Here is a 24,960-nt window from a genome sequence, read left to right as displayed (position 1 = left end):
GAGTATCTATGCATCACTACCTGCTTCATGAAGCTTTCCCATCTTTGTATCTTCCCAAAGTGTGGTTTGAGAGTGGAGCCCATAGACTTGATGGGAATGAACAAAGGTGCTTATTTGAGACCAACATGATAAGGTGTGTGTGTATATTAGGGATAACATACAAAGAGCAAAGCTAGAGAGCCATCCCACAACTCAATGGGCCCTTGCTTGAAATTAATCTCTCTTTGCTCTCTTAGTGTGCACGCACTCTCTCTCTCTCTCTCTCTCCCCCCTAACGCCCCAGAGAAAGGGAGAAGGAGAAAAGTGTTACGAAAAAGAGGAAGGTCCCTATTATTAGCACATTTCCAGATTTTAAATATATTGGAAAAGGGTGAGAGCTTCTTCATGCTTGGAAAGGGCTTTGGTTCTTTCGAAGAAGCTTTGGGAAACTTCCTTTTAATAGATAGAACATATGTGTACCATTTATTCTTTAATAGATAGAATAGATGTGTATCATTTATTCTATAATCTCACATTATTTTTCAAACATACCTTAAACATAATTTAAGTTTCTCTATATAGAATTGTTTAGGTAAATGTAATGCCTAACATTGTAAGATATTAGTTTAATCGAGAAGGATGTGCTACTAGTTTGTGCGAGTTCAGGTCGACTAAGGTATAAAGATAAATGTATCTTATGGATCTAACACCTTGCCCTCAATGAACACATTATCTCACCTAATCTAACATCAGATGAAAGGGATACATGTGTAAGATCTTTTGCACCGTGTGGGAGGAGCTATGATTGCACTCCGTTTAAGCAACGCCGCGCGAAGCACACGCTAACCTGTAGAGCTTGTAGCAACCTTTTACCTATCCCCACTTTTGTGCCATGCTCTAGGTCTCCATGATCCATCATTCGTCCACTCTCGTTACCTTCGTACAATTCTCTCTCTCTTTTTTTTTTTCGTAAATACAATTCTCTCTCTCGCTCTCTCTCTCTCTCTCTCTCTCTCTCATTCATATGTGTGTGTCTCCCTGTTTCCCCCCGCCCTCCCTTCCCTTTTTCTCCTCGTTCCTACAGAAAGCTTCCCATAATCCATTGAAACAGCACCTTTGCCCTGTCTTTGGAAATTGGATAGACATTGGGAGAGGTCCCTTTTCCTCTCTCTCTCTCTCTCTCTCTCTCTCTCTCTCTCTCTCTCACATATGTGTCTGTCTCCCTGTTTCCCCCCGCCCTAGGCCCTTTTTCTCCTCGTTCCAACAGAAAGCTTCCCATAATCCATTGAAACAGCACCTTTGCCTTGTCTTTGGAAATTGGATAGACATTGGGAGAGGTCCCTTACTATCCTGCCAACAAAAACATTCAAATAGTTGATCAGTCAATTGTCTTTTGTAGCAAAAGATTTGGCAGCCTTTTAACATGATCCCTCCCCTGAATGTTTTCCGAGCTCACATAGAGCTTTCAAGGGCCCATCAGAGCACAAACACTCGCACTCACTCTTTGGGGACCCATTTTCTCCTCCCCAATTATATAAATTTGTTGAGATGCTTCTTTCTTTGTGCTGGCATATGCTCTCTCTGCTTCTGTTTGCGAATCCTCTGGGCTGTGAGCTTGAAATGATGGTCCATTCCCTTGTGCTTTAAGCAAATCCAAGACAGGTTTTTAACTGTCAAGTGTGTGTTTGGCACATGCTCTCTTCCTGTGTGTTATGAGCTTGAAGTGAGGGTCCTTTTCAGCGAATCAAAAGCCAAATCTAGGACAGATTCTGAACTGTTTTCAATGCAGTAGCACTCCTCTTAGTGATTATCTTTCCTAATTAGTCAGGATGAAGAAACAGAGGCCCTCGGTATCAGCTGGGACTAGCAGCGGGCGGACCTTTGACCTCAATGCCATTGCATCTGGATCAAACGGAGCTCATGTATGGAGGCCTTTTACAAGCTTAAACCAGTATTATTAGAAACTTATCAGTAACAAATTTTGCTTGAAACATTACCCCATGTTGACCCCAGTCCTGAAAGGCCTTGTAAACGTGCTGTTTTCTACTATTGAAAAAAACAGGGAGATATTAGTTGCAGAATTGCAGCTCCATCCGCCTTTGTAAGGGTGCCGTTTTCAATCATTTTGCGCTCACGAATTGTTTGTGCTGCAAATGCTTGAAGATCGAATGTGCTTGGGCTCAATTGCACAGAAAAAAACTTGAAATTTTTTCTCTCTTTGATTTTTCGGACCTGCAATGCAACATTCGTGTTTCCTTCCATCTTTCATACTCAGTATAAGATAACCTAGCAGCCCTATCCCTGTTAAAAAATAGCAAACCAGCATTGGCTTATCCTTGCTTATCATTTGTTTAGGCAACGCGTGGGCTCTCTTCTATTAATCTTTTTGCATTATGCCAGGTTACAAACACAGACAGAGCATGTAGGCTTACGGTCACAATCTATGCAGTCCGAGAGATGCGAAGAAGAAGTTTGGGCCAACATTTGAAGGATCCGTTGTTCAGAGTGACAGTGGAGGGCATAACTAGGAAATCATCCGAGGTAACAGGTCTGATCCCCTTACTTTGATCGGTCCTGTAATTGAAATAACCACTCCTACAGATTTTTACTTGATCCGGCTTTGATTCACTCTAGCTATTATGTTGATAATTACACGCTAAATCCATTCACTGTAGATAAATTTATGAAAATTACACACTGAAACAAGGATGCGAAGGATGGGGCTAGGAGATTCTTTTGCTTATGGTTTTCCTGTATAGTCACAGATAAAGGGAAGGCCAGATGAACATGGAGTTTTGAAAGTCAATCAGAGCTTTACATTTGATATAAAGGATGTGCAGGTCTGGCAGAATTAAGAGATTTATCATATGTTTGTGTAGAACTTTAATTGAAAACATCGCCTTCCTTTCTTATCACTCGTTGTGGGACAGAATGCAGCCCTCCACGTCAAAGTTTATGGAAAACTCTTGTTAGGAATGGGGTCTTTTGGACAATGCAAAGCTATTGCAGTTGCAGATTTACTCAAACAACCCCAAGGTTTAAGAAAACATTCACTAACAAATGGTCCACATTTAACCTTTTGATGCTAACATTCTGAAGTTTTATTGTTCAATGACCAACTAAGATGTTTTCATTCTGCTTGCAGAGCTGGCTGATCTGAAATCAGAGTGGTATGAACTTTATGCCAAGGATGGAAGAAAACTTTTACCAGGAAAGGTAGGACTCTTTGTAGCAGTTGGTGAGTAGTCAAAATGGATTATTCCTAATCATTGATTCATGTGAGAGCTGTAATAATAATTTCTTCTTGCCAGTTGCTGATGCAAATCATAGCCGGGATTGCAAAGCCAGAGCAAACAATACAGGTCTTTGTTGGAACGTGGAACGTCGGGAATGCTCGACCTGTAAGTTAAAAAATCTATTCTGCTTCACATGAGTTTATTCAATTCCACTTGACATATAGATGACAAGGTGAATTGGTTCTTGGACACACTCAAATGCTGGTTTTTCTTAGAAATCTAATCTCAATTCTATTCATGGCAGTAGATGCCTCCATCACTGCATCTAATAGGAAAATTTTGAGTTTGTTAGATAAGCATCAGTGGCATACTTTGAGTGAACTTTGGGTATTGATGATTCAAATGCAATTGTACTGAGGGTGTACAGATTCTAGAACAAGGATAAAAGTGGGCCTGAAACTACTGAGCCAAGATTCCCCCTTTTTGGAAGGGGTCACCACCCTGCTGTGAGTGCTGTGTGTGTGCACACTTCCCAAGAAAAGATCTTGGCATTTCATCCTGTAACACTTGTCGGATGATCTGTTACATCTGTTGGATGATCTGTTTACAAATAACACCCAATAGAATTGACAACCTGAAGTGTTCTGGAAGCTAAACATTTGTGGATAAAAACATTGTTAAATGAGCTACTTAGCACATTGAAAGACTTTGACTAAGCAGCTTTTCCACGGTTCATGGTTATAGCTTGAGATATACTTTCGATATCTCAGTTACCAGGACTTATTGAAGATCTCTGCAGGCTGATAACCTGTCTTTATGGCTTCCGACGAGTTCTTCATATGATATTGTTGCAATTGGATCTCAAGTATTATTCTTTACCTCATGATACTCTCTCTCTTTTTACCGGGCTTTTTGGCAAACATTGAGTCAATTTCTTTAACGATTATCATATATAGTCACACAGTCTGAAAATACTGATGGAGACCTGCACTTTCAAATTCAAGGAATGTGACTATCAGGCTCGATCACCGCATGCTGATTGCTCAAAGGACTGGATGGCTGCTCTCAAGTATGGACTTGTGACTTGGGCGTTTTCAGAAGTATGTGAGTTATCCCAAACATCACTAAAGCAAAATTTCAACTTGTGTATTATTTTGTAGGTCAATACTTGGTTCTCATTACAAAGTGATTCACGGATTTTCAAGGGGTCAAATGCGGCTGGCTATTTTTGTTCGGCTTGATTCAGAGGCAAGAAACTTAAAAGACTGATTACGTCAGCTTGTAGATATTTCAAGGTATTCTTTACTTGGATAGTTTAGTTTTCAGAATTTAAATATACTAACAAATAAACATTGTTTTAGCAGGCGGCAATTTCTGACATCCACAGTGGGAGTGAGGCAACAGGTGTTGGACATGTGATAGCAAATAAGGGTGGACTTTGCATCTCTTTTAAGGTTTGTTTTTTAATATTTCTTAACATCCACCCTATTTGCTGCACGTTTAAAAAATGTGCTTACTACTGTGCCATTGTTGAGGTTATTTGCAGTTTTGGGACACAGAAATGTGCTTCGTAAACTGCCACCTGGCTGCACATGAGGGGCACTGTGAAACTCGAAATGAGAACTACCGAGGTAAATGTATGCACACTCTCAAACAATTTAGGTCACTTGTCTTTCACAAATGTTTTAGAAGCTTGGAAATCTCACAAAACCTCAGCTTGGGCAAGCATAGTGATTGTTATACTAGGGCCACTATATCAGAGCAACATTGTAGAAGAGAACATGATTTGATCTTTTTCATCTCAGAAGTACCTAAGTTCTTGTGCACTATGAGCCTGCAACACATTGCCAGTGGGCAGACCCCCAATAAGAAGCGTCTATATAAAAACTTTCCCTTGATAGGGAAGCTTAAGACTTCCATAAATGAAGTAGACGATCATGCCACATTGCCAGTGGGCAGACCCCCAATAAGAAGCGTCTATATAAAAACTTTCCTTTGATAGGGAAGCTTAGACTCCCATAAATGAAGTAGACGATCATGCCACATAGTTGTACTGTCACGAATACACCGCCCTTTATTAGCTTTCTCAATAATCCATATCTTATCCTCTACCATTTTGTGGTAGATCTGATTAGCTGACCGTTTCAGAAAATCCTCAAATTTCACAAATGCCCAATCCAGCTACGGTGATAAGGGTTGAGAAGCAGGCAATGGAGAGTGCCTCTGAAGCTGATCTTCTAGGGTCAACCAAATCAGCCTGTAACCTTGAGGTACTTAGAAGTAAAATCAAATTTGGTGGATAGAATAAACCTTCATGTGACTCGGAATAACAGCATCTTGAATTGTCTTCAAGCCTAGTCTCACCATCCTATTAAATTTATCCCTTTGCACGTGCTTATCAGGCCAATCAAGCAATGTAGATGTAGCCAAAACCGTGCTTGTAAGAAATTCACTTCCTTTCTAAAATCAAGAGGGCACCAAACAGTAAAGCGAAGAGTCTCTTGCCATGATGCAATCAAGTGGGCAAGAAGAAAAGACTTTGGAGTGTTGAATGGTTGAGTTGAATTCAGACTATTCCACCATGAGGTTTGGGAAGTAGTGTGTCTGCAAAATGTCAATATCCTCAGTAGAAAAACTTGGCAATATCTGTCCAAGGGTGATGTTGAACACATAAAGATTGCAAAATCGCAAGCTACAAGGCTGTCATATGAATTTTGATATCCAACAAGGCAGCACCACCCAACTGTTTTGGCATAGTAACATGTTGCTAGGATACCCACACTTGGCCCTGTTGATTCCCTTGCTTCTTCCAAAGCATAAAGTGGATAGGTTGTATTAGTTTTTGCAATGGTAGTATGGAAAGGCCATTGATCATGATGGTAGCACACATGATTAGGATTAAGCCCTCCACCCCACATCCCATTGTTAGAGCAGAGTTGTGGGTAGTGCCTATAGTCATGGAGGCACTCTTCAGGGCAGTGACTTTTCGCATAGATTATGGGAGCTCCCACGCCATAGATACTCTAGATCGGCACTGAGTTCATCTAGACAACCAGTAGCAAAAGGTGAGAAGAACTGTTGGTTTTCACAGATGACCATTTGGATGAGCCTACATGGTTTGGATATTGACCGCATTCCACCTATTCCACCTTTTGCCTACAGCCTTGACGGCCGTACACTTTCTCTTAGCTGGTCAAAGCTGAACTAGATGATCAGAGCTGATATCTTGAGAATTGAGACAATGAGGACATGGATCCACCCATCACTCCCTGTACTTTGAGGATGGAGTTCTATTGGAGTCACTTCTTGCATCTCTTTGATGATGGATTCTCTATTAGGCCACTCTACATGGACGCCCATCTCTCCCACAACGTATGGGCTGCTATTGGACAGATTTGCACCTCCTCTCACGGGCTATAGTTGGAGATAGGTAGATGAATGATACTCTAGTGGAGGATAGGACTTGCCAGCTTTGTGATCGAGAGCTTGAGATGGAGGAACACTAATATGTAGATGTATAGTATACTATGATGTACAAGGATGGTACCACTGCCTATTTTGTGATGTTTTTGGATCTCTTCATCATGTTATAGAGCACGAGGACCAGAGATGCATAGGCATCTTCCTCCTAGAGCTCCAGCTACAGCAAAAATGTCTTCTTTTGGGGATGCTAGAGTAGTTAGAAGTCTCATTTCTAGTCCTTTTCTTATTGTACATGATCTTGAATGTTTGAAATTGAAATTTATACACAAAACTTAGTTAAAATCACTCAAGAAAATACTATTTTCTCTCATATGTATTTTTAAGAGGCATTATGACCATGTGCTTACATTTAGAACATTACCCTAGTTCATTTTGGGGTTGTGTACTATCTTGTATATCTTCTTGTCTTTCATTATCTTGAATAGCCGAGCTATGAGCTTCTTCTCACCATTACTGCTTGCATTCCTGCTTTACCCTCTTGCCATTACTTCCAACAACTAGCATCAAAATCTCTGTTCCATCCCCCTGTTTAAAGACTCTCCCAGACGAGTTCCAAATTCATTAAATTGTTGCACCATTTGAGGTGGACTTAGATCTTGAGGAGGTGTGTAGTCTATGATGACAACTATGATTTGGTGGCCCTTTTGTAAAAAACACATGTTTCAGGTGTTGCAAGTAGTTTTCTAGCATTTTTTACATCTCCTACAAGGATTGCTATTTGCTGTTTTTGGCCATTTTGCTAAATTATGGTGATTGAGTCCTATAGCAAGCTCTGCCTATAGATTCCAACTTCAGTGAATTTTCTCTTATTGTTCTTGATATGGTGTTTTCTGTAACCTACATCAGTTTTTTCCACTTTGCAACAGCTAGACAATAGTCGCTCCTATGTTGGAAGCATACATACTGTTTCTACTATTGGGGATACTTTGCAATTGTGCCTTGAGCAATTTATTGCTGTGTTTGAGATATCAAATTATTTGGGAGCAATAATGTATCAACAATTTGTTATCTATTAATGAAAAGCTTGACAGGACCAACTATCCACTATGGCTCTATATGATGCAGTATATGTTGGTTGCTTAAGGGTTGTAGAGTGATACTATAGGTATTGAAAAGTGGCCTAAGTCTTCTATTATAGCTATTACTTCTGAAAGCACAGTACAAGTCCTGTTAGTATTGTGCCAAATGCACCACCTACTGAACAATAGTCTGAATAGGATGCAAAGGATGCACAAGATCATGCATCAATGGCTCTATCTATTAAAGAACTACTTGTAAAACTACCAAGCAGGCTCGGGATACACTTGCTAGACTTTATTAGATGTGTAATGAGACTCATGTTGCCTACCTGTGTAAGTAGTTGGATTTTGAGCATATGAATGAGGGTGACTCCACAGATGCACTTCTTATGAAAACCAAATGTGTAATGAAATTGCCTACTTGCATACGTAGTTCAAATGAGAGTGCCATGAGCTACTATCAAACCCATAGACTTAATGTTGTCTTCAGTGAAATAGATGGTTCGTTGGAGCTGCAAAGTTGACTAATTGAGAGGGGACTAACCCCGAGCTATGGGGCAAAGTAAACTTTGTCAACTATGGCTTGATTTGGGCCTTGTTCAGCCTTGGTTAGTATAAAAAATTACTTCAAATAGATCCACTCAAAGGTTTTTGTGAGATGAAAATGTTGTAGATGGGGGACATGCGGTGAGAAGGACCATTGTAAACAATCCACCAAACCAGATGGTCATAGGGGAGAGTGGAGTGGGCCTCAATTGGCTGCTCATTGTTAGAAAACATGGTTTGAGCAAGAGAAGAGAATGGACGATGGGGGAATGAAGAAGAACAAATAGAGAATCATGATTGTTAGAGATTGCATTCCCTGGATAGGCAGTTCCATTCGTGAGCAGTTTTCTGCAGTCGCACATCAGCTGTCCGCAGGTGTGTGCCACATCAGCAAGCACGAGTGCCATGTGGCTGCGCAGAGCTGATTGCCGTGCCAACTAGTCCAGTCGGACGGTTTCGTGCAGTCTGACATCATATTTTTCCTATTTTTTGGCAGGCTATTTATTGCCTATCTTCAGCACACACTTACCCAGTTTTTGATCTCAGGTTTCCAGATTGCTGATTGTGGAGACTGCCTTGGGGTTCATAGAGTGTGAGATCTTTGAGGTGGAGACATGCGCAGACATACACTCTGCGCCTGTTGTCGTGCCACTATGTGGATATAGTGTGAAAAACTCTGGAGTGCACCATCATCCGACTTTATTATTGATCTAGAGAGTCAATGTGATCGGAGTCGTTAGTGCTAGTGTCCGTGGCATGGATGGTCCAAAAATACTAGATTTTTGGACAATTTTAGCCTATTTTTGATATTTTGGATATTATTTATTGTAAGTATCCTAAAAAGCTAGGAAAACTTCTAGATTAGGGTGGCATGCAAAAAGCAAGTTGCTTTTTCAGCCTGTTTTGGATTTTTCATGAAAAAGAAAGCTGGGCAAAATCGCACATGTGGCGATCGTAGTTGATGGACAGCAAACAACACTTTGAACTAGGAGAAGAAGAAGAAGTGATCAGGGAGACTTCTAAGCGGGTGTCCTTGGGTTTTACCCCCGTTTCGGAGCCAATGGAGCCATCAGATTTGGGTTTCAAGCAGCAGAGAGAAAGCTGCTTTTTTAAATGCACGTTTTTGGTCTACGAGGGAGCTCCAGGAGATCTAATGCTTGGAGATTGTTTTTGAGTAGTGCCAGACAAGGGACTTTAGGTTCTGTCAATACATATTGATTCGATTCATTGTTCTTTGTCCTTATCGTGTTTACCTCTTGTCTATTCATTTTCTTCTCTTCCATCTCCTATCCTCTACTTCCTTCGATCTCTGATTCCCGATGGATATGACCTTTCGACAAAATTTCCTTCGACATTGGTGAAATCGATGTGAAAGGTCGTCAGAAGGAAAGACAAGATGGGAGAACCTTCGAGTACAATTTCCAGTGATGTTTTGTAGTAGTTAGTGCAGAATATGAACATGCTTATACAAGTGCAACAATAACAGGTGATGCAGGCTTCTGCTCAAACAAAAACTATTGTGATGAATGCTTTGCAAGTAGTTGAGCGTGAGATGAAGTTGTTCAATGGCAGGAATGTATCTGCATATGTACATACCTATGCTCGAAAGATGGAATTCTTTGGGGTGGCTCAACTTGCATGGAGCCAATATTTTGTTTGGATCACTGTACATGAACTAAAAGCCTGAGTTACTGAATTGTACATGCAGGATGCTGACTGGGTAGCTTTCAAGAAGACACTCAGGGAAGAATTTTACATTGAAGATATCGATTTGATTACGCGCAAGACTTTTCAGGAGTGGGCTTTACAACCCGATAAGGTTCTTGTGGCTACAGAATTGTTAAGAGAATTTGAGTAGTCAATTTGAGTGGACTTTTCATTGTTAGGGAAGATATATTAGATGAATTGGTCAAAGACATGAAGGTTGTAAAATTAAATGAAAAAGGATAAGAGGAAAGGGGACGGGTAGCAGCTCCTAAGCCAAGAAAAAGATGTATGTAGTGTGATAGTTAGCAGCATGAGAGTAAGGATTGTGTTGCTTATCAGGAGGCCTTGGTACAACAGCCCATCTTTTGGAAAGATGGCAAGATCCATGCACAAGAAACGAGATTGCCTTTTGCTTTGAATTTTGGAAAGGGAGGTATGCAAAAGTTGTTGGAAGACTTGGCTGTCCGAAATGCTTATGCAGCTGTATATGCTTTTACTTTTGGTCTACAGTTGGATAGAATGCATGACCAAGTGATGTTGGTCCAAAAGCTACAATATGGACACATGCTTTGCATGCAGCTGAAAAGAGAAAAGTTATTGATAGTGAAATGTCATGCAGGGCAAGACATTCGTAACATAATTGGTTGGGAATCACTGGTAGATGTATATTTAGTGTACGCATATTTACCAAAGGTGCAAAACACGGATGTATTTGTGAAAGAGAAACGAAAGAGAGATGAAGATAGTGTAGGGATATCTTAAAGAGTGAAAAGAAGAAGTGTGGATCAGCCTAAAGCTACAAATCAGCCACCTCCTGAGTAGGTTATGGAAGAGGTCAATCATGAGCAAAAACAGAATAGCCAACAAGAGGGCAAAAAGAAGGGCAAGCAACCAAGATATAAGTTGCAGTCTGACATTTAGATAGCCACAGATCTTAAGAAGGTTCTTGAAGAACAGATCTTAAACAGTCGGGTGGAATTCACCTTAGGAGAGGTGCTTGGCATCGCCAAGCGAGAATTTCATGATGAGATCATTGACATAATTAAGAGGAAGCATCAATTTCTTGATGATACCACTAGTACATTGCTGCAATTTGAAGAGGAAACTAGTTTGTTGGGTATTTGGGCTGAACATGAGCATGAAGTACTGGATTATCTATGCAGGATGCTACTAATCAATGGACAGCATGTGGAAAAGAGAAAAAAGTGGCTGAAAATGCATTGTCTTGTAGCAATATGCATGGTGGAGTAAGGCAGATGCAGCAGTATGGGGAAGAGACTCTAGGATTTATTCCTCGAAGTCATTACACAAGAAATCATTGGGCCAGGGCTACCATTGAAACGGTAGTGAAAATAGGGAAACGTGAAACTCCTTGTGTTGCTTTGCTTGACCATGGGTCTGAGATTAATGTCATTGAGTATGGATTGTATGAGAATGGTACATGGCCTGTGGACATTGATCATGGTTGGCGTATAAGGGCTGCAAATAATTCTTTGGGAGAGCTTTATACTGTATGTCTCAATGTAAAAGTGACGAATGGTGATGTACAAGAAGAGCAACACTTCTTTGTCCAAAATAGTTCCTCATATGTAGTGATTTTGGGACAGCCCTATATTATAGGAGTGCATATGGAAACAAAGGTGCTTGGTGATGATTCTGCTTATGCAAGAGTCAGAAGCAAGGATGGGAGGAAAGTAGTCCAATTTCTTATTGTTTGTGTTAATCATCCTAGAAAGCAGGATACTTTTTGAGAGTCTCCTTTACTTCCAAATGCAAGGGAATTCAAAGACTTGGATTTTCATTAAGCACTGTTGTAATGTGGGGCTACAGTAGTGTTGTTTAGAGGATGTACTTGCTTCTTGATGGAATGAAGCATGTATTTATTATTGGTTATTCTCAGTTTACAGCAAACAGTTCATGTTGTTTTAAGCCTATGGAAGCTATGTGCAAGGCTGAACGCATATCTATGAAACGGGCTACTAAGGAACTGAGAGCATTGGGGTTGTTAGCTGAAAATGAAGGTTTTTTAGGCATCTTTTATAGGCTGAATATTAATGACACTATGGCTGAAATTTCAGCAACTATACATGCAGAAAATGAGGTTGAAAACAGAGTGTTGTTAGTATGTTCTTTGGACATGTATGATGTTATAGCATTGTTTGCTCAGCAAGAAGGATTACAATGGGCTGAAGCACTTGTGGAGACAGTATAAAACGGTTGATAAAAAGGTGAAACCAATTGCTTTGCCGTTTCCACCAAAAAGTGAGGATTTGTATGAAAAAGTGTCAAGGCAACCAAGCTTATGGGATCCTAAAGATATAGGTCACCGGTTTACATCTGACACATTACATGAATTGAAAGTTGGTGCATAAGGGTTTCTTTTGCTTGCTGAAAGAGACCGTTTTATGCAGATATTGGTTAGGCATGGAAAAGCATTTGCATTTCAACCAACTGAAATAGGTTGTGTGGATCCGAATGTTGTCTCTCCTATGGTAATATTTATTGTGCCACATGTACTATGGAACTTGAGGTCTATTCCAGTACTTAAAGCTTACTCGCCAAAACTAATTGATTTGCTAAATGAAAAGATTCGCATGAAGATCTTGGAGCCCTCTTCAGCCCTGTACTCGAATCGTTGGTTTATTGTGCCCAAAAAGAATGGGGCTTTGAGATTTATTCAAGATATGCAACCGGTCAATAAAGTGACTATAAGAAATGTGGGTGCAGGTCTTGTGGTTGATGAATTTGCAAAGGCTTTTGTAGGTAGAGCGATCTATTCTTTGGGTGATCTTTACTTGGGGTATGATCAGTTTCAGCTTGCAGTTCAAAGCAGGGATATCACAACCATGAAGACTCCCTTGGGGTTAGTACGGATGTGTACTCTCCTGTAAGGTGTAACAAACTCAGTGGCACACATGACAAATGCTATGAATAGAGTACTCAGGGATTTTATACCATAACTGACAATGCCCTTCTTGGATGATGTTCCAATCAAAGGGTGTGCAGTGGATGAAAAGAATGAAGAGATGGATACTCATGGGTGCAAACAATTTGTTGCAGACCATATTGTGGATTGTGAGAGGATTTTGACGCGTCTAGAAGAGGTGCATTTAACGCTTTCTGGACAAAAGTTTGTCTTTGGAGTTGAAGAGGTTTTGATTGTTGGGCATATGTGTGGGCCCTATGGGTGAACACCATCACCAACAAAATAAATGGGATTGATAGAATGCAAGATGTATGCACGAATGTATCAGAGGTGCGTAGATTCTTGGGAGCATGTGTGTTCTATTTGATTTGAATCCCTCACTTTGCACATGTAGTTGATGCTCTATATCATCTCTTGAGGAAAGGTCAAAGGTTTCGTTGGGAAAGAAAGCATTAGAAAACAATGAAGAAATTGAAGCAGCTCTTGAAATTTGCTTCTACATTGAGAAAGGCTGATTATTCACATGGAAAGCCTATCATTATTACTGTTGATACAAGTCCAATTGGGATTGGATGGGCAATTGGGCAAGATGATGAGAAAGGGCAAAGATATGCAACTCGCTTTGGTGCTAAAGTATTGATTGAACGATAGAGAAGGTATCCACAGGTAAAAAGAAAACTATGGGAAATTGTGATAGCCCTTAAATGTGATAAGGATATTTTATAGGTGCTCATGTACTCATTGAGACCGATTGTTTGCCGATATTGGGTATGATTTCTAGTTGTGCTATCTCGGACATTGCTATGCTCTGGTGGATTGCATACATCAAATCTTTGAACCTTGAATTTCAGCATATTGCAGGAAGAGATAACCCGGTGGCAGACATGTTATCTCGGGCATGCTATGAGAATGAAGATGGGATGATGGATGAGGAGGAAGAAGATGACTGTCTTGCAGGTGAAAATAATATTGTAAGAGTAAATTTAGCAATGCAAGGAGTTGCTGCAGCACTAACAGAAGCTTGGACAGCAAAGAGAAAACACTTTAGATGTTTTGTATCTTATGTAGAAGTGTTTTGGAAGACAAATATGCAGGAGAATGGCTGAGAATTGGTCAATACCTCAGTACATTAATAAAGATAGATAAATGATAGATGATGGAGAGTCAGAAAACTCAAAAACGATGGAAAGCACGAGTGTCGTTCTCCTCCCAGCCACGCCTAGATAAGTGCTGGCTCCCCAAACTTGATCCCTTTGCCAGCCGTCAACTTCCTGGAGTCCTACTATTCCTGGACTCCCTTACTCTCTAGGCTCCCCTTAACCCCGTTCAGGCGCCCAAGAGCATGGACGGTCATTCTCGTGCATGTTCCCCTAAATTTACCTTAATGTGACATTAAATATCACTTTTAATGTCACATTCCACATTTATGACCTTAATGTGACATTAAATATCACTTTTAATGTCACATTAATGTCACATTTCCTTCCCCTTAAGAATCGGTTTTGTCCTCGAAAACGATACTTGGAAGGTCTAACTGTAAATCGGGAAACCTTTTCTTTAAAGTACTTACTCGCTCCCATGTTGAGCTTTCTTTTGAACAATCTTTCCACTTAACCAAACATTCTTGATAAATAGTATTCCTCGTTCGCCTATTACGAACATTTAATATTTTTTCTGGTTCATGTGGATCAGATTGGTCATAGAATAACTCCTCAATATGATCATTTAAGATTAGATTATCCAAATCACCCAGCTTCTTTCTTAATTTGCTTACATGAAAAACTGGATGTATTTTACTACCAGCAGGTAGTTGGAGCTTGTAAGCCAATTCTCCCACCCTTTTAAGTATTATGAAAGGACCACAATACCTTGGTGAAAGCTTTGGACAATGTCCCTTTTTCATAGTTTTAGTTTGTTCAGGCACCTTAAGATAGACCAATTCTCCTTCTTCAAAGGAGATGTCTCTTCGGTGAGGATCTGCATATGCTCAAGCTCGATTTTGAGCTTTTTTAATATTTTCTTGAGCAAATTTTAACATACTATTCATATCCTCCAAAAAGTCTTTAGCTGCCTGAACCTTTTCCTTATGCAGTCCTACTGCAAAAGGAGCTCTGGGCTGAAACCCATACATCAACATAAATGGACTATATCCAGTGGAAGAGTGCTTGGCACTGTTATATGCAAACTCTGCTATTGGTAAATACTCTTCCCAATTAGTTTGCCTTTTACTTACATATGCCCTAAGCATATCTTCAAGAATTTGGTTAACCCTTTCAGTTTGCCCATCTGTTTGCGGGTGATCCGCCGTACTCATGCTAAGTTTAGTATCCAATTTCCTAAATACCGCACGCCAAAAATGGCTATCAAATTTTCTATCCCGATTAGAAACTATATTTGCCGGAAGGCCATACAATCGGTATATGTTCTCTACGAACAATCTAGCCAATTCTGGTTTTTTAACATCAGTTGAAGTTGGAATAAACCTAGCCATTTTGGTTAACCTATCCACAAACACCCACACAGAGTCGTGTCCCCTCTGTGTTCTAGGTAGAGCAACAATAAAGTCCATGGAGATACTTTCCCATTTTCCCGAAGGAATTTCTAATGGATGGAGAAGTCCTCCCATTTTTAATTTTTCAGCTTTATTAACCTGGCATTTATTACATTTGACCACATAGTCAAGGACGTCCTTATTCATTCCAGGCCAATAGAACTGCCTTTTAATAAGACTATAAGTCTTATTAACTCCTGGATGTCCCGCACTAGGGGTATCATGACACTCAAAGAGTATCTGGCGCCTTATTTCTATATCTTTCGGGACACATACCCTACCCTTGTAGAGTAAATAACCATTATCAATGGTAAAATTCTTCCACTTGAATCCAGTTTGAGCAACCCCTGATGCTCCATTTTCTTGTTGAACATCCTCAGATATTCCTTCCTCAGTAGAAACACTTTCAGTTGGATCCCCATTTTTTATTGCTTCCCATATGTTGGAATATGCCGGATCAACCTGGCATTTCCCTTTTAAAGATTCAAGCAAGTTGGAAGTGAACTGAGTAAAACTTAATTCATTAATGATGGGCATTTTGCTGAGTGCATCAGCTACTATATTATACTTTCCTTTTCTATATCTTATCTCATAGTCGAACTCTTGGAGGAGTTCGGTCCATCTGGCTTTACGCCCGTGTAAATTTGGTTGATCATTAAGCCACTTAATGCTTTCATGATCCGATAAAATCAAAAGTTTGGCACCATACAAATAGTGCCTCCATTTCTTCATTGCATGTACTATTGCATACAGCTCCCTCTCATAAACAGAATAATTCTGTTTTGGATGATCTAATTTCTTGCTTTCAAAAGCAACTGGTCGACCTTCTTGTAATAAGACCGCGCCTATTGCCTTATCACTGGCATCAGCTTCAACCACAAATGGTTTATTGGGATCCACTATTAATAATACTGGAGCTGTAGCAATAGCTACCTTAAGTTTTTGAAAACTTTCATTTTGGTCTATTCCCCAATTAAAACTTTTCCCTTTCCCTTTAAGTTGGTCTGTCATTGGAACAACTATTTTGGCATAATCTCGAATGAATCTACGATAAAATCCAGATAAACCTAGGAAGATCTGCAGCTCTTCCAGGTTCCGTGGAGGTGGCCATTCAATAATTGCCCTTACTTTTTCTGGATCCATGTTGATTCCCTCTTTCGAGATAATATGCCCTAGATATTTGACCTCTTGTGCAAAGAATTCACATTTAGTTTTCTTCGTATAAAGGGAATGTGTTCTTAACAGTTGGAATACTAATTGTAAGTGTTCCAAATGTTCTTCTCTTGATTTACTAAAGATCAAGATATCATCCAGGAAGACTACTACAAAATGTCCTAGATAGGGCCGTAAAACACTATTCATCAGCTTCATAAAGGTAGCTGGTGCATTAGTGAGGCCAAAAGGCATCACCAAAAAATCATAATGCCCGTATCTAGTACGAAATGCCGTTTTGGAAACATCTTGTGCCTTAATTCTTATTTGGTGATAACCTGATCTTAAGTCTATCTTTGTGAAGAATTTTGCCCCTTGCAATTGATCAAAAAAATCTTCCATTCTGAGCATAGGAAATTTATTCTTCACCGTTATTTTATTAAGTGCTCTATAGTCAACACAAAGTCGCATAGAACCATCTTTTTTCTTTACCAATAAAATTGGTGAAGCCCAAGCTGAATTACTAGGTTGAATAAATCCTTTATCCAGGTAATCCTTAATTTGTCTTTCAACTTCTTGATGCTGTGTTTCACTTAACCTATACGGTGGTTTCGAAATTGGATGTGTATCCTTATTTATATCAATTGGGTGATTTATATCACCCCTATCAGGTGGAAGGCCACTTGGTAAATCAGAAGGAAACACATCTTTAAAATCATCTAACAAACTGTTCAATTCATTATTAACATTCAACTCACAAACATAAGAAAATTGTTGCTTAATATTACAGAAAGTAAAAGTATTCTGTACAGGAAGAGACCATAGCATATATACCTCACAAACTTTCTTCTTTATCAGCTTCTGAACTTCAGTAGAACACAACAAAGGATTATCAGATACTTCATGTTCACCTTGAATGACAAAAGTCTTACCATCCCTTTCAAATTCTAGTGTATTATGGTGATAGCTACGTTTTAAGGATGGTTCCAATCCCCATAGCCACTCCCTCCCTAGAGCAATATCAGCTCTTTCCATGTTCATTATTTGGAAATCAAGCTTATCTTTATATCCTTGAATCTCGATTTCCAAATTGGATACCATTGTATCCCATATTTTATTGTCTTGGCCTTGCATCATACGAACAACATATTGATGCTCACTGTTTTGTTGGGGAAGTTTCAATTTTTTGACAAGTGCATACTTTATAAAATTATGTGTGGCAGAGTCATCAATCATGACTCTAACCCGTTTTCCAGCTATCAATCCATGTACTCTAAGTAAATCATGTGGCCCAAAAGTAGGCTGCCACATAGAAGTTGACATACAACACTTATGTTGTACATCCATGTGCAAGACCTCTAAAGATTTATACTTTTCATGGCCCTTTAATTCTAAGGTCTGTACTACATGGATTTGTTTTTCTTTTCCCTTGCCCTTGTCCTTTCCTTTGTCTTCCCCCTTTTTCTTTTGAGGGCAATTCCAAGCAGCATGGTTAGGGGATAGGCAATTAAAACACAATTTTTCTTTTTTGGCCTTATCAAAGTCATTAGGACTTAACTTTGGCCTCATATATGGTTTCTTTTCAAAAGGTTGTTTTCTACCCTTGAAAAATGGTATTTTTCTTTTAAATTTGCCCACAAATTTTGAGGTTTCCAATTCCTTAGACTCGGGCTCCGTATCAGTGAGACTAGTGAGTGTACCGGGACGCATACTATCTTCATAGATTAATGCAAATTTAATTGCCTCTTCAAGCATCTTAGGTAAACTCCGTTTTACTTCTTTTTTACAGGCTTTATCCAGTCTCCTAATGAATCCTCTTGTTTTTTGGAATTCATCAATTCCTTCCAATTTGAGGATTATCTCACGATATTCCTCCAGATATGTCAGCAGGGGTCGTCCCTTTTGTCTGACATAATCCCAATCTTCCCAATTTCTTTCCATTTCATTTTCAGGAAGAAATTCTTTTAAAAAGACGGATTCAAATTGAGCCCAAGTTTCAGGTATTTTGTTCGCCTCCTTTAGAGTTCGCCACCACTTATATGCTTTAGGCCCCAAAGTTAAACTAGCCTCCAGTGCTTGGAGATGTGGTGGGGTATTTTTCAATTTATGTAAATCTTCCCATTTTGGGAGGAAATTAAAGATTGTATCTTTATTCCTATCTTTTTCCTCCCCGTAAAATTGAGGTGGTTTCATATCCTTTAAAACCGGATTATCCCTCAATTTATGGTAAGTTTGGGGTTCTTTAGGATCTCGCATAGTCACATCTAAATCTTTCGATGAAGATGGGACATCCGAGGTTTCTTTCTTATTTTTATCTCTTTCCAACAATAAAGTTAGTTGAGATTTTATTTCAGTAAGTGTTTGGGTTAAAAATTCCATTTGAACCCCCTGAGTTTGCACACGAGCAGTAAGATCATCGAATTGCTCTCGCGTGGCAAAAAATTCTTCCCATTGTTCTTCTTGTATGTCTGGTTCATGGGGATCTACCATAGGTTGATCCCTGGAACTAGAACTTTCCATTACCCTTTCTTTCCCTTTTTCTGCCATTAATACACTGGAATTGGAAAGCAAAAATAAGAAATTTGCATACAAGATAAAATACTTCCCTGATTTTAAATGGCAGGCTGTGGCTTCAGTCGTGTATGATATTTTTCTGTCTGTCTCACAGCAGTCGCAGTCCTATCCGTCTCAGGAGCAGTCGGATTTACCCGTCAGCAGTAATCATGACAGAATCACGTTTTTTTCATGACCCACGTCTGATGCTGGCGGCTCCACGCCTGATCTGGTCCTTGCCTGGTCTGGTCCTCGCGACCCTAGTCCTCGCGACCTACGTTTTTTTTTTCTCTACCCGTTACGTTTCTGCCCGTAACGAAACGGGTCACATTAATGTGACGTGACCTTCTCTACCCGTAACGAAACGGGTCACATTAATGTGATGTGACGTGGCGCTGCGCTTCTCTTTTGTTTTCTTTGACGGCCCGTCGCGTCTTCACGGCGCCTGGTTCCAGATGCTCACGCGATGTGACGTAGCACTTCTTCCGTCCGTTTTTTCTTCACGGCCCGTTGCCTGGTGCTCACGCAACTTCACAAGGACTGACGGCCTGACTGGCGACTGACAACTTGACGAATTTCTGACAGTTTGACGAACGATTATCGATCTGAGACATAGAACCATAGGCTCTGATACCAATGATAGATGACGGAGAGTCAGAAAACTCAAAAACGATGGAAAGCACGAGTGTCGTTCTCCTCCCAGCCACGCCTAGATAAGTGCTGGCTCCCCAAACCTGATCCCTTTGCGAGCCGTCAACTTCCTGGAGTCCTACTATTCCTGGACTCCCTTACTCTCTAGGCTCCCCTTAACCCCGTTCGGGCGCCCAAGAGCCCGGACGGTCATTCTCGTGCATGTTCCCCTAAATTTACCTTAATGTGACATTAAATATCACTTTTAATGTCACATTCCACATTTATGACCTTAATGTGACATTAAATATCACTTTTAATGTCACATTAATGTCACAATAAATGATCAGATGAGGAGTTTAAGAAGATCAATAGGAAAGCCTATGGGTCTTTCTTAAAAGATGGATACTTATGGAAACATTCTAAAAAGAAACAGGGTATGCCATTGCGAGTTTTGGGTGACAGAGCTCCAAAGTAAATGTTATGCAATAATTTCATGAAAGCTTGTGGGCTGGCCATAGAGGTGTTTGGGGCACTTTCACAAAGATAAAAAAAGATATTGGTGGCAAGGTATGTATAAGGATGTTGCTCACTTTGTGGAGACATGTACGACATGTCAAATGTATTCATTTGTGAGACATTGGGATGGATTTCAACCCACATATCCATTGTCTCTTTATTTTAAGTGGGTGGTGGATTTAGTCACGATGCCTACAAGTCTTTGGCAAATGAGATATCTTGTACTTGCTCGTGAAGACTTAACTAATCAAGTAAAAGGGAGAGCTCTACGTACTAAGACAACAAATGTAGTGTGTACTTTTCTCTTAGAAGAGATCTTTTGTCGGTATGGCTGTGTGGGAAAAATTACAGCAGATAGGGGTGAGTTAGATGTAGATGAAGCTCATAATTTCTTTGCACAGTTGGGGATAAAGCTTGCTTTAATTTCAACTTATAACCTTGAAGAAAATGGAAAAAGTGAAAGAGGTCATCCACCTATTGTGAAGGCATTGACAAAAGCATGTGGAGAGAAGGTAAAATAGTGGCTACGATTGCTCCCTTGTACTTTGTGGGCTAACAGAACAACTTATAGTGCCGTTACAAGATATATGCCTGTTGAATTTATGTATGGTCCAAAACCTATCATGCGGATAGAAGAGATGACACTCACATGAAGTGTGCTACCTTCGGAAGAGGAGTTGAATTGAGAGGAGTTGTTGGCCTTACGCATTAGACAGTTGGAAAGAAAGTCAGAAGACATAGATGCAGCAGTTGCAAAGTTAAGGGCAGCAAGGATACAAAACAAGAAACGGTTTGACAAAAGATAAAGATTGAGGCCAATAACCATACAAGATGGAGATTGGGTATTGGTTTATGATAGCAGTTTAGACAACCAGCATAGTGCCATGCGTAAAGTTTCCAAAAGATGGTTTGGACCCTATGTGGTAAGACAGGTGTTTGATGATGCTACTTATGCATTAAATGAGCTGGATGGAACAGCCATAAAACTTCTGGTAGCAGGGAAAAGAATCAAATTATTTAAGAGGCAGGAATCTACTGCCTATGAGTTGCCAGAATTGGAAGAAAATAGTGGCCATGATACAGGGGCTAGCCAGGAAGATATAGAAGATGAATAAGCAAAGGATATGGTTGTAGAGGATGAGGAGGACTCAGAATCTGGTGACAACTAGGATTTTGGTACATATTGGAGGATCTGCAGATTTAGAGGGGGTGGATGTCGTGCCACTATGCGGACACAGTGTGAAAAACTCTGGAGTGCACCATCATCCGCCTTTCTTATTGATCTAGAGAGTCAATGTGATCTGAGTCATTAGTGCTAGTGTTCGTGGCATGGATGGTCCAAAAATACTAGATTTTTGGACAATTTTAGCCTATTTTTGATATTTTGGATATTATTATTGTAAATATCCAAAAAAGCTAAGGAAACTTCTAGATTAGGGTGGCATGCAAAAAGCAAGTTGCTTTTTTAGCTAGTTTTGGATTTTTCATGAAAAAGAAAGATGGGCGAAATCGTGCGCATAGCGATCGCAGTTGACATGCATCAAACAACACTTTGAACTAGGAGAAGAAGAATGAGTAATCAGAGAGACTTCTGAGGAGGTGTCTTGAGGTTTTATCCCCCTTTCGGAGCCAACAGAGCCATCAGATTTGGGTTCCAAGTAGTAGAGAGGAAGCTGCTTTTTTTAATGCACGTTTTTGGTCTACGAGGAAGCTCCAGGAGATCTAATGCTTGGAGATTGTTTCTGAGTAGTGCCAGACAAGGGACTTTAGGTTCTGTCAATACATATTGATTCGATTCATTGTGCTTTGTCTTTATTGTGTTTACCTCTTCTCTATTCATTTTCTTTTCTTCCATCTCCTATCCTTTACTTCCTTCGATCTGTGATCCCCAGTGGATACGGCCTTTTGAAAAAAACCCCTCCAACACCGTATACATATCTGCTTCCCTATGCAGCATTCTTCATTGCAGGTTTTCTATGTTTCAATGTTTCTTTCTCTCTCTCTCTTCTCTCTCTATTCACTCTCTGTCTTGATCATACGCTTCCATACTGCTTCACTCTGACATGGTATCAAAGTATTGAAGGACTGGGTGGACTGGACCTACATGAATAGGAGATTTCACGCGACACAAGGTTGCGTTTTCAGCGTTCAAGGGCAAGCTGGAGGGCTGCGCATGAGAACAAGGCTGAGGCGAGCGTGGGCATGCGAGAAAGGAGCAAAGTTGCTGAAGCAACTGCTGATTTTTGCTGTTTGAGAAGGAAGAAGGTTGTGTTTTGGGCCTTCAAGTGCAGATTTTACATTTTCATTGTCTTCGGCGGGTGAAAAAGAGTGGGATGAGCGGTGAAGAGCCCTAGCAGACTGTATACACACTGGTAGAGGGGGTTGCTTTTTGTTTTGTGCAGGCATTGTAGGCAAAGATGTCTTCTGAGGCCAAGATAGAGTTTCAGGCGATCATGGACCGGGGGTGACCATGTTACCGGCTCTCCCATTAGATCAAAAGCTCAATGGCAAGAACTACCGTATCTTGTGGGTTATGATGCTTGCCATCTTGGAGTCCTATGATTTGGTGGAGCTTGTTACGAAGGCTATCCATCGTCCTTCTTCGCGAGACGAGTCTAGACTCTCTTCAAGTGATAAGTTGAAGTTGGTAAAGTTTGGCACATTGGGACAAACTAAATGCTCACATATGCTCATTTTTATTTCTCTCATGCACTATAACTATGATCTCTCATATAGAGCATTTGATGATGGCGCGGGAGATATGGATGGAGCTTGATCAGATGTATAATCACACGACTGTCATGAAACGAGTTTCTTTGGAAGTACATATGAGGACCATGAGTATCAACAAGTTATCTTCTATGTGCGAGGATATTAACAAGCTTAGCCAGCTTCAGATACAGGCCCAAAACGAAGGGAAGGTGATTAATTCTGAAGACATGGCGATAACTCTTCTTTCATAGTTACCGCGTTGTTTCAGTGGTTTTTATTCCGCCTTGATTGCCTCAAAGTGATCGGAGACTGTTCGTTGGGAGGAATTGGTTTCTATGATCTTGGACCAAGAGGAGCAGTTGAAAGGGACCAATGCTTCTAAATCTGAGGCATTGGTCGGTCAGTCCTCTCAAAAGAAGGGGAAGGACCAAACGAAGAAGGAGAACAAATCAAGGAAGGACAAGGAAAAGGAGTCCACTTATCATATTTGTGGCAAGACTGGTGACTGGAAGAAAGATTTCCCCAACAAGGAGAAGAAGGAGAAATCTTCAAAGGATTTCAGAGTGGTGGCTGCTCCCTCATTAGCTGCTTTCCTCCACTTGGAGGTGGTTGAGGCATCGACCCTGAAGGCCTTTGATGCTGCTTTGACAGCCCCATACACTCGGGAGTGGATTGTCGACAGTGGTGCCTCACGGCATATGACTCCTTCTTCAGCAGGTGTTGCTCATTTGCGGCCTTCACATGGCCAGATTCTCATTGGTGATAGCTCCTCTATCCCTATTTAGGGATGGGGTTATATGCATCTTATTCTAGATGGGCAAGGTGATGCCAATACATCCGAGATGCTTTATGTGCCGGCCTTGGGATGCCATCTACTTTCAATGCACAAGATTTGTGCCCTCGGTCTCTTGGTTGAGTTTGATGTGGATTCTTTTCGGATTCTTGATCGTGGATCTAGACAAGTTCTTGCTTTAGGTTATGAGGAGAATGGAGTCTACAAGTTGCGATCTTCTTCTGCCTTGACTTCTATTCTTCTTACCTCTCAAAAACAATCTGAGCTTTGGTATGCTTGGTTTGGCCGCCTCAACTATGATTTCCTCTGGAAGGCGTCTAAGGGACATCTTGTTCAAGGTTTGCTGGATATTGTGGTGAGCCAGTAGCCTTGTGTATCTTGCATCTATGGAAAGTAAACTCGTGAGGCTATTCCTAGCAAGGCTTTGAGGCGATCTTCAACACCCTTGGGGCTTGTTTCTACCGATCTTTGTGGACCAATGAGGACGGAGTCCCTTAAAGGGAGCTTGTATTTCATGCTAATTGTGAATGATTACAGTAGGACGACATGGGCTTATTTCTTGAAGTTGAAGCAATAGGCTTTCTCCAACTTCACAGATTGGTTGCAACTTGTTCTTTGAGGAGAACCAATTGGGTCGGAAACTGAAGACCTTAGGATCGGATAAGGGCGGCGGAGAATTTGTTTCTAATGAGCTTGCTTGTTTTTATGCAGATTGTGGTATCCACCTGGAGTTTGCCAACACAAACACTCCTCTGGAGAATGGCATATTGGAGTGGAAGATTTGTAGTGTGATCGAGATGGCCCGTACCACAATGGAGGATCGATGGACACCTCAACGTCTATGGGCTGAGGCTATGGCTACGGCAGTCCACATTTTTAATCAATCCCCTACTTCCTCTGTTGTTGGTATGACCCCTTTTGAGGCACACTTTGGGTCTAAGCCGGATGTTTCTTATTTTAAGATTTTTGAGTGTGATGCCTATGTTCACATCTTGAAAACATAGCATGCAAATTTGAAGCGGCTTCCAAAAGATAGGTGTTTATGGGTATAGCTCATAGTCTCAAGGTTACCAATTGTATGATCCCGTTAAGTGGGATGTCTACATGAGCCGTGATGTTAGGTTCGTGGAAGTTCTAGCCTCAGAGGGGATGAG

The 24,960-nt window shown here is 40.6% G+C and overlaps 1 protein-coding gene across 7 annotated transcripts in view; it reads left to right on the top strand.

Moving 5' to 3' along the window:
• Positions 1 to 1,016: 1,016 nt before the first annotated feature.
• LOC148025747 (uncharacterized) overlaps positions 1,017 to 24,960 on the top strand; it is a 57,400-nt gene continuing 33,456 nt past the window's right edge. The window contains exons 1-11 of one of the 7 annotated variants that reach the window (XM_087692982.1): positions 1,017 to 1,901; positions 2,380 to 2,520; positions 2,739 to 2,819; positions 2,910 to 3,015; positions 3,125 to 3,195; positions 3,291 to 3,380; positions 4,015 to 4,080; positions 4,220 to 4,284; positions 4,376 to 4,463; positions 4,580 to 4,669; positions 4,762 to 4,846. In XM_087692982.1, the coding sequence (XP_087549108.1) occupies positions 1,809 to 1,901; positions 2,380 to 2,520; positions 2,739 to 2,819; positions 2,910 to 3,015; positions 3,125 to 3,195; positions 3,291 to 3,380; positions 4,015 to 4,080; positions 4,220 to 4,284; positions 4,376 to 4,463; positions 4,580 to 4,669; positions 4,762 to 4,846 (976 nt within the window). In that variant the 5' untranslated portion in view covers positions 1,017 to 1,808. Of the gene's footprint in view, positions 1,902 to 2,379; positions 2,528 to 2,738; positions 2,820 to 2,909; positions 3,016 to 3,124; positions 3,196 to 3,290; positions 3,381 to 4,014; positions 4,081 to 4,219; positions 4,285 to 4,375; positions 4,464 to 4,579; positions 4,670 to 4,761; positions 4,847 to 24,960 lie in introns of those variants that run through there. The other 6 variants (XM_087692977.1, XM_087692976.1, XM_087692979.1 and 3 more) reach the window with 6 other exon arrangements.

The sequence above is a fragment of the Lygodium microphyllum genome, chromosome 14, assembly GCF_053477565.2.
Source record: "Lygodium microphyllum isolate KBCC chromosome 14, Lygodium_microphyllum_v1.1.10, whole genome shotgun sequence".
NCBI lineage: Eukaryota > Viridiplantae > Streptophyta > Polypodiopsida > Schizaeales > Lygodiaceae > Lygodium > Lygodium microphyllum.
This window is presented reverse-complemented; position numbering and strand designations above follow the sequence as displayed.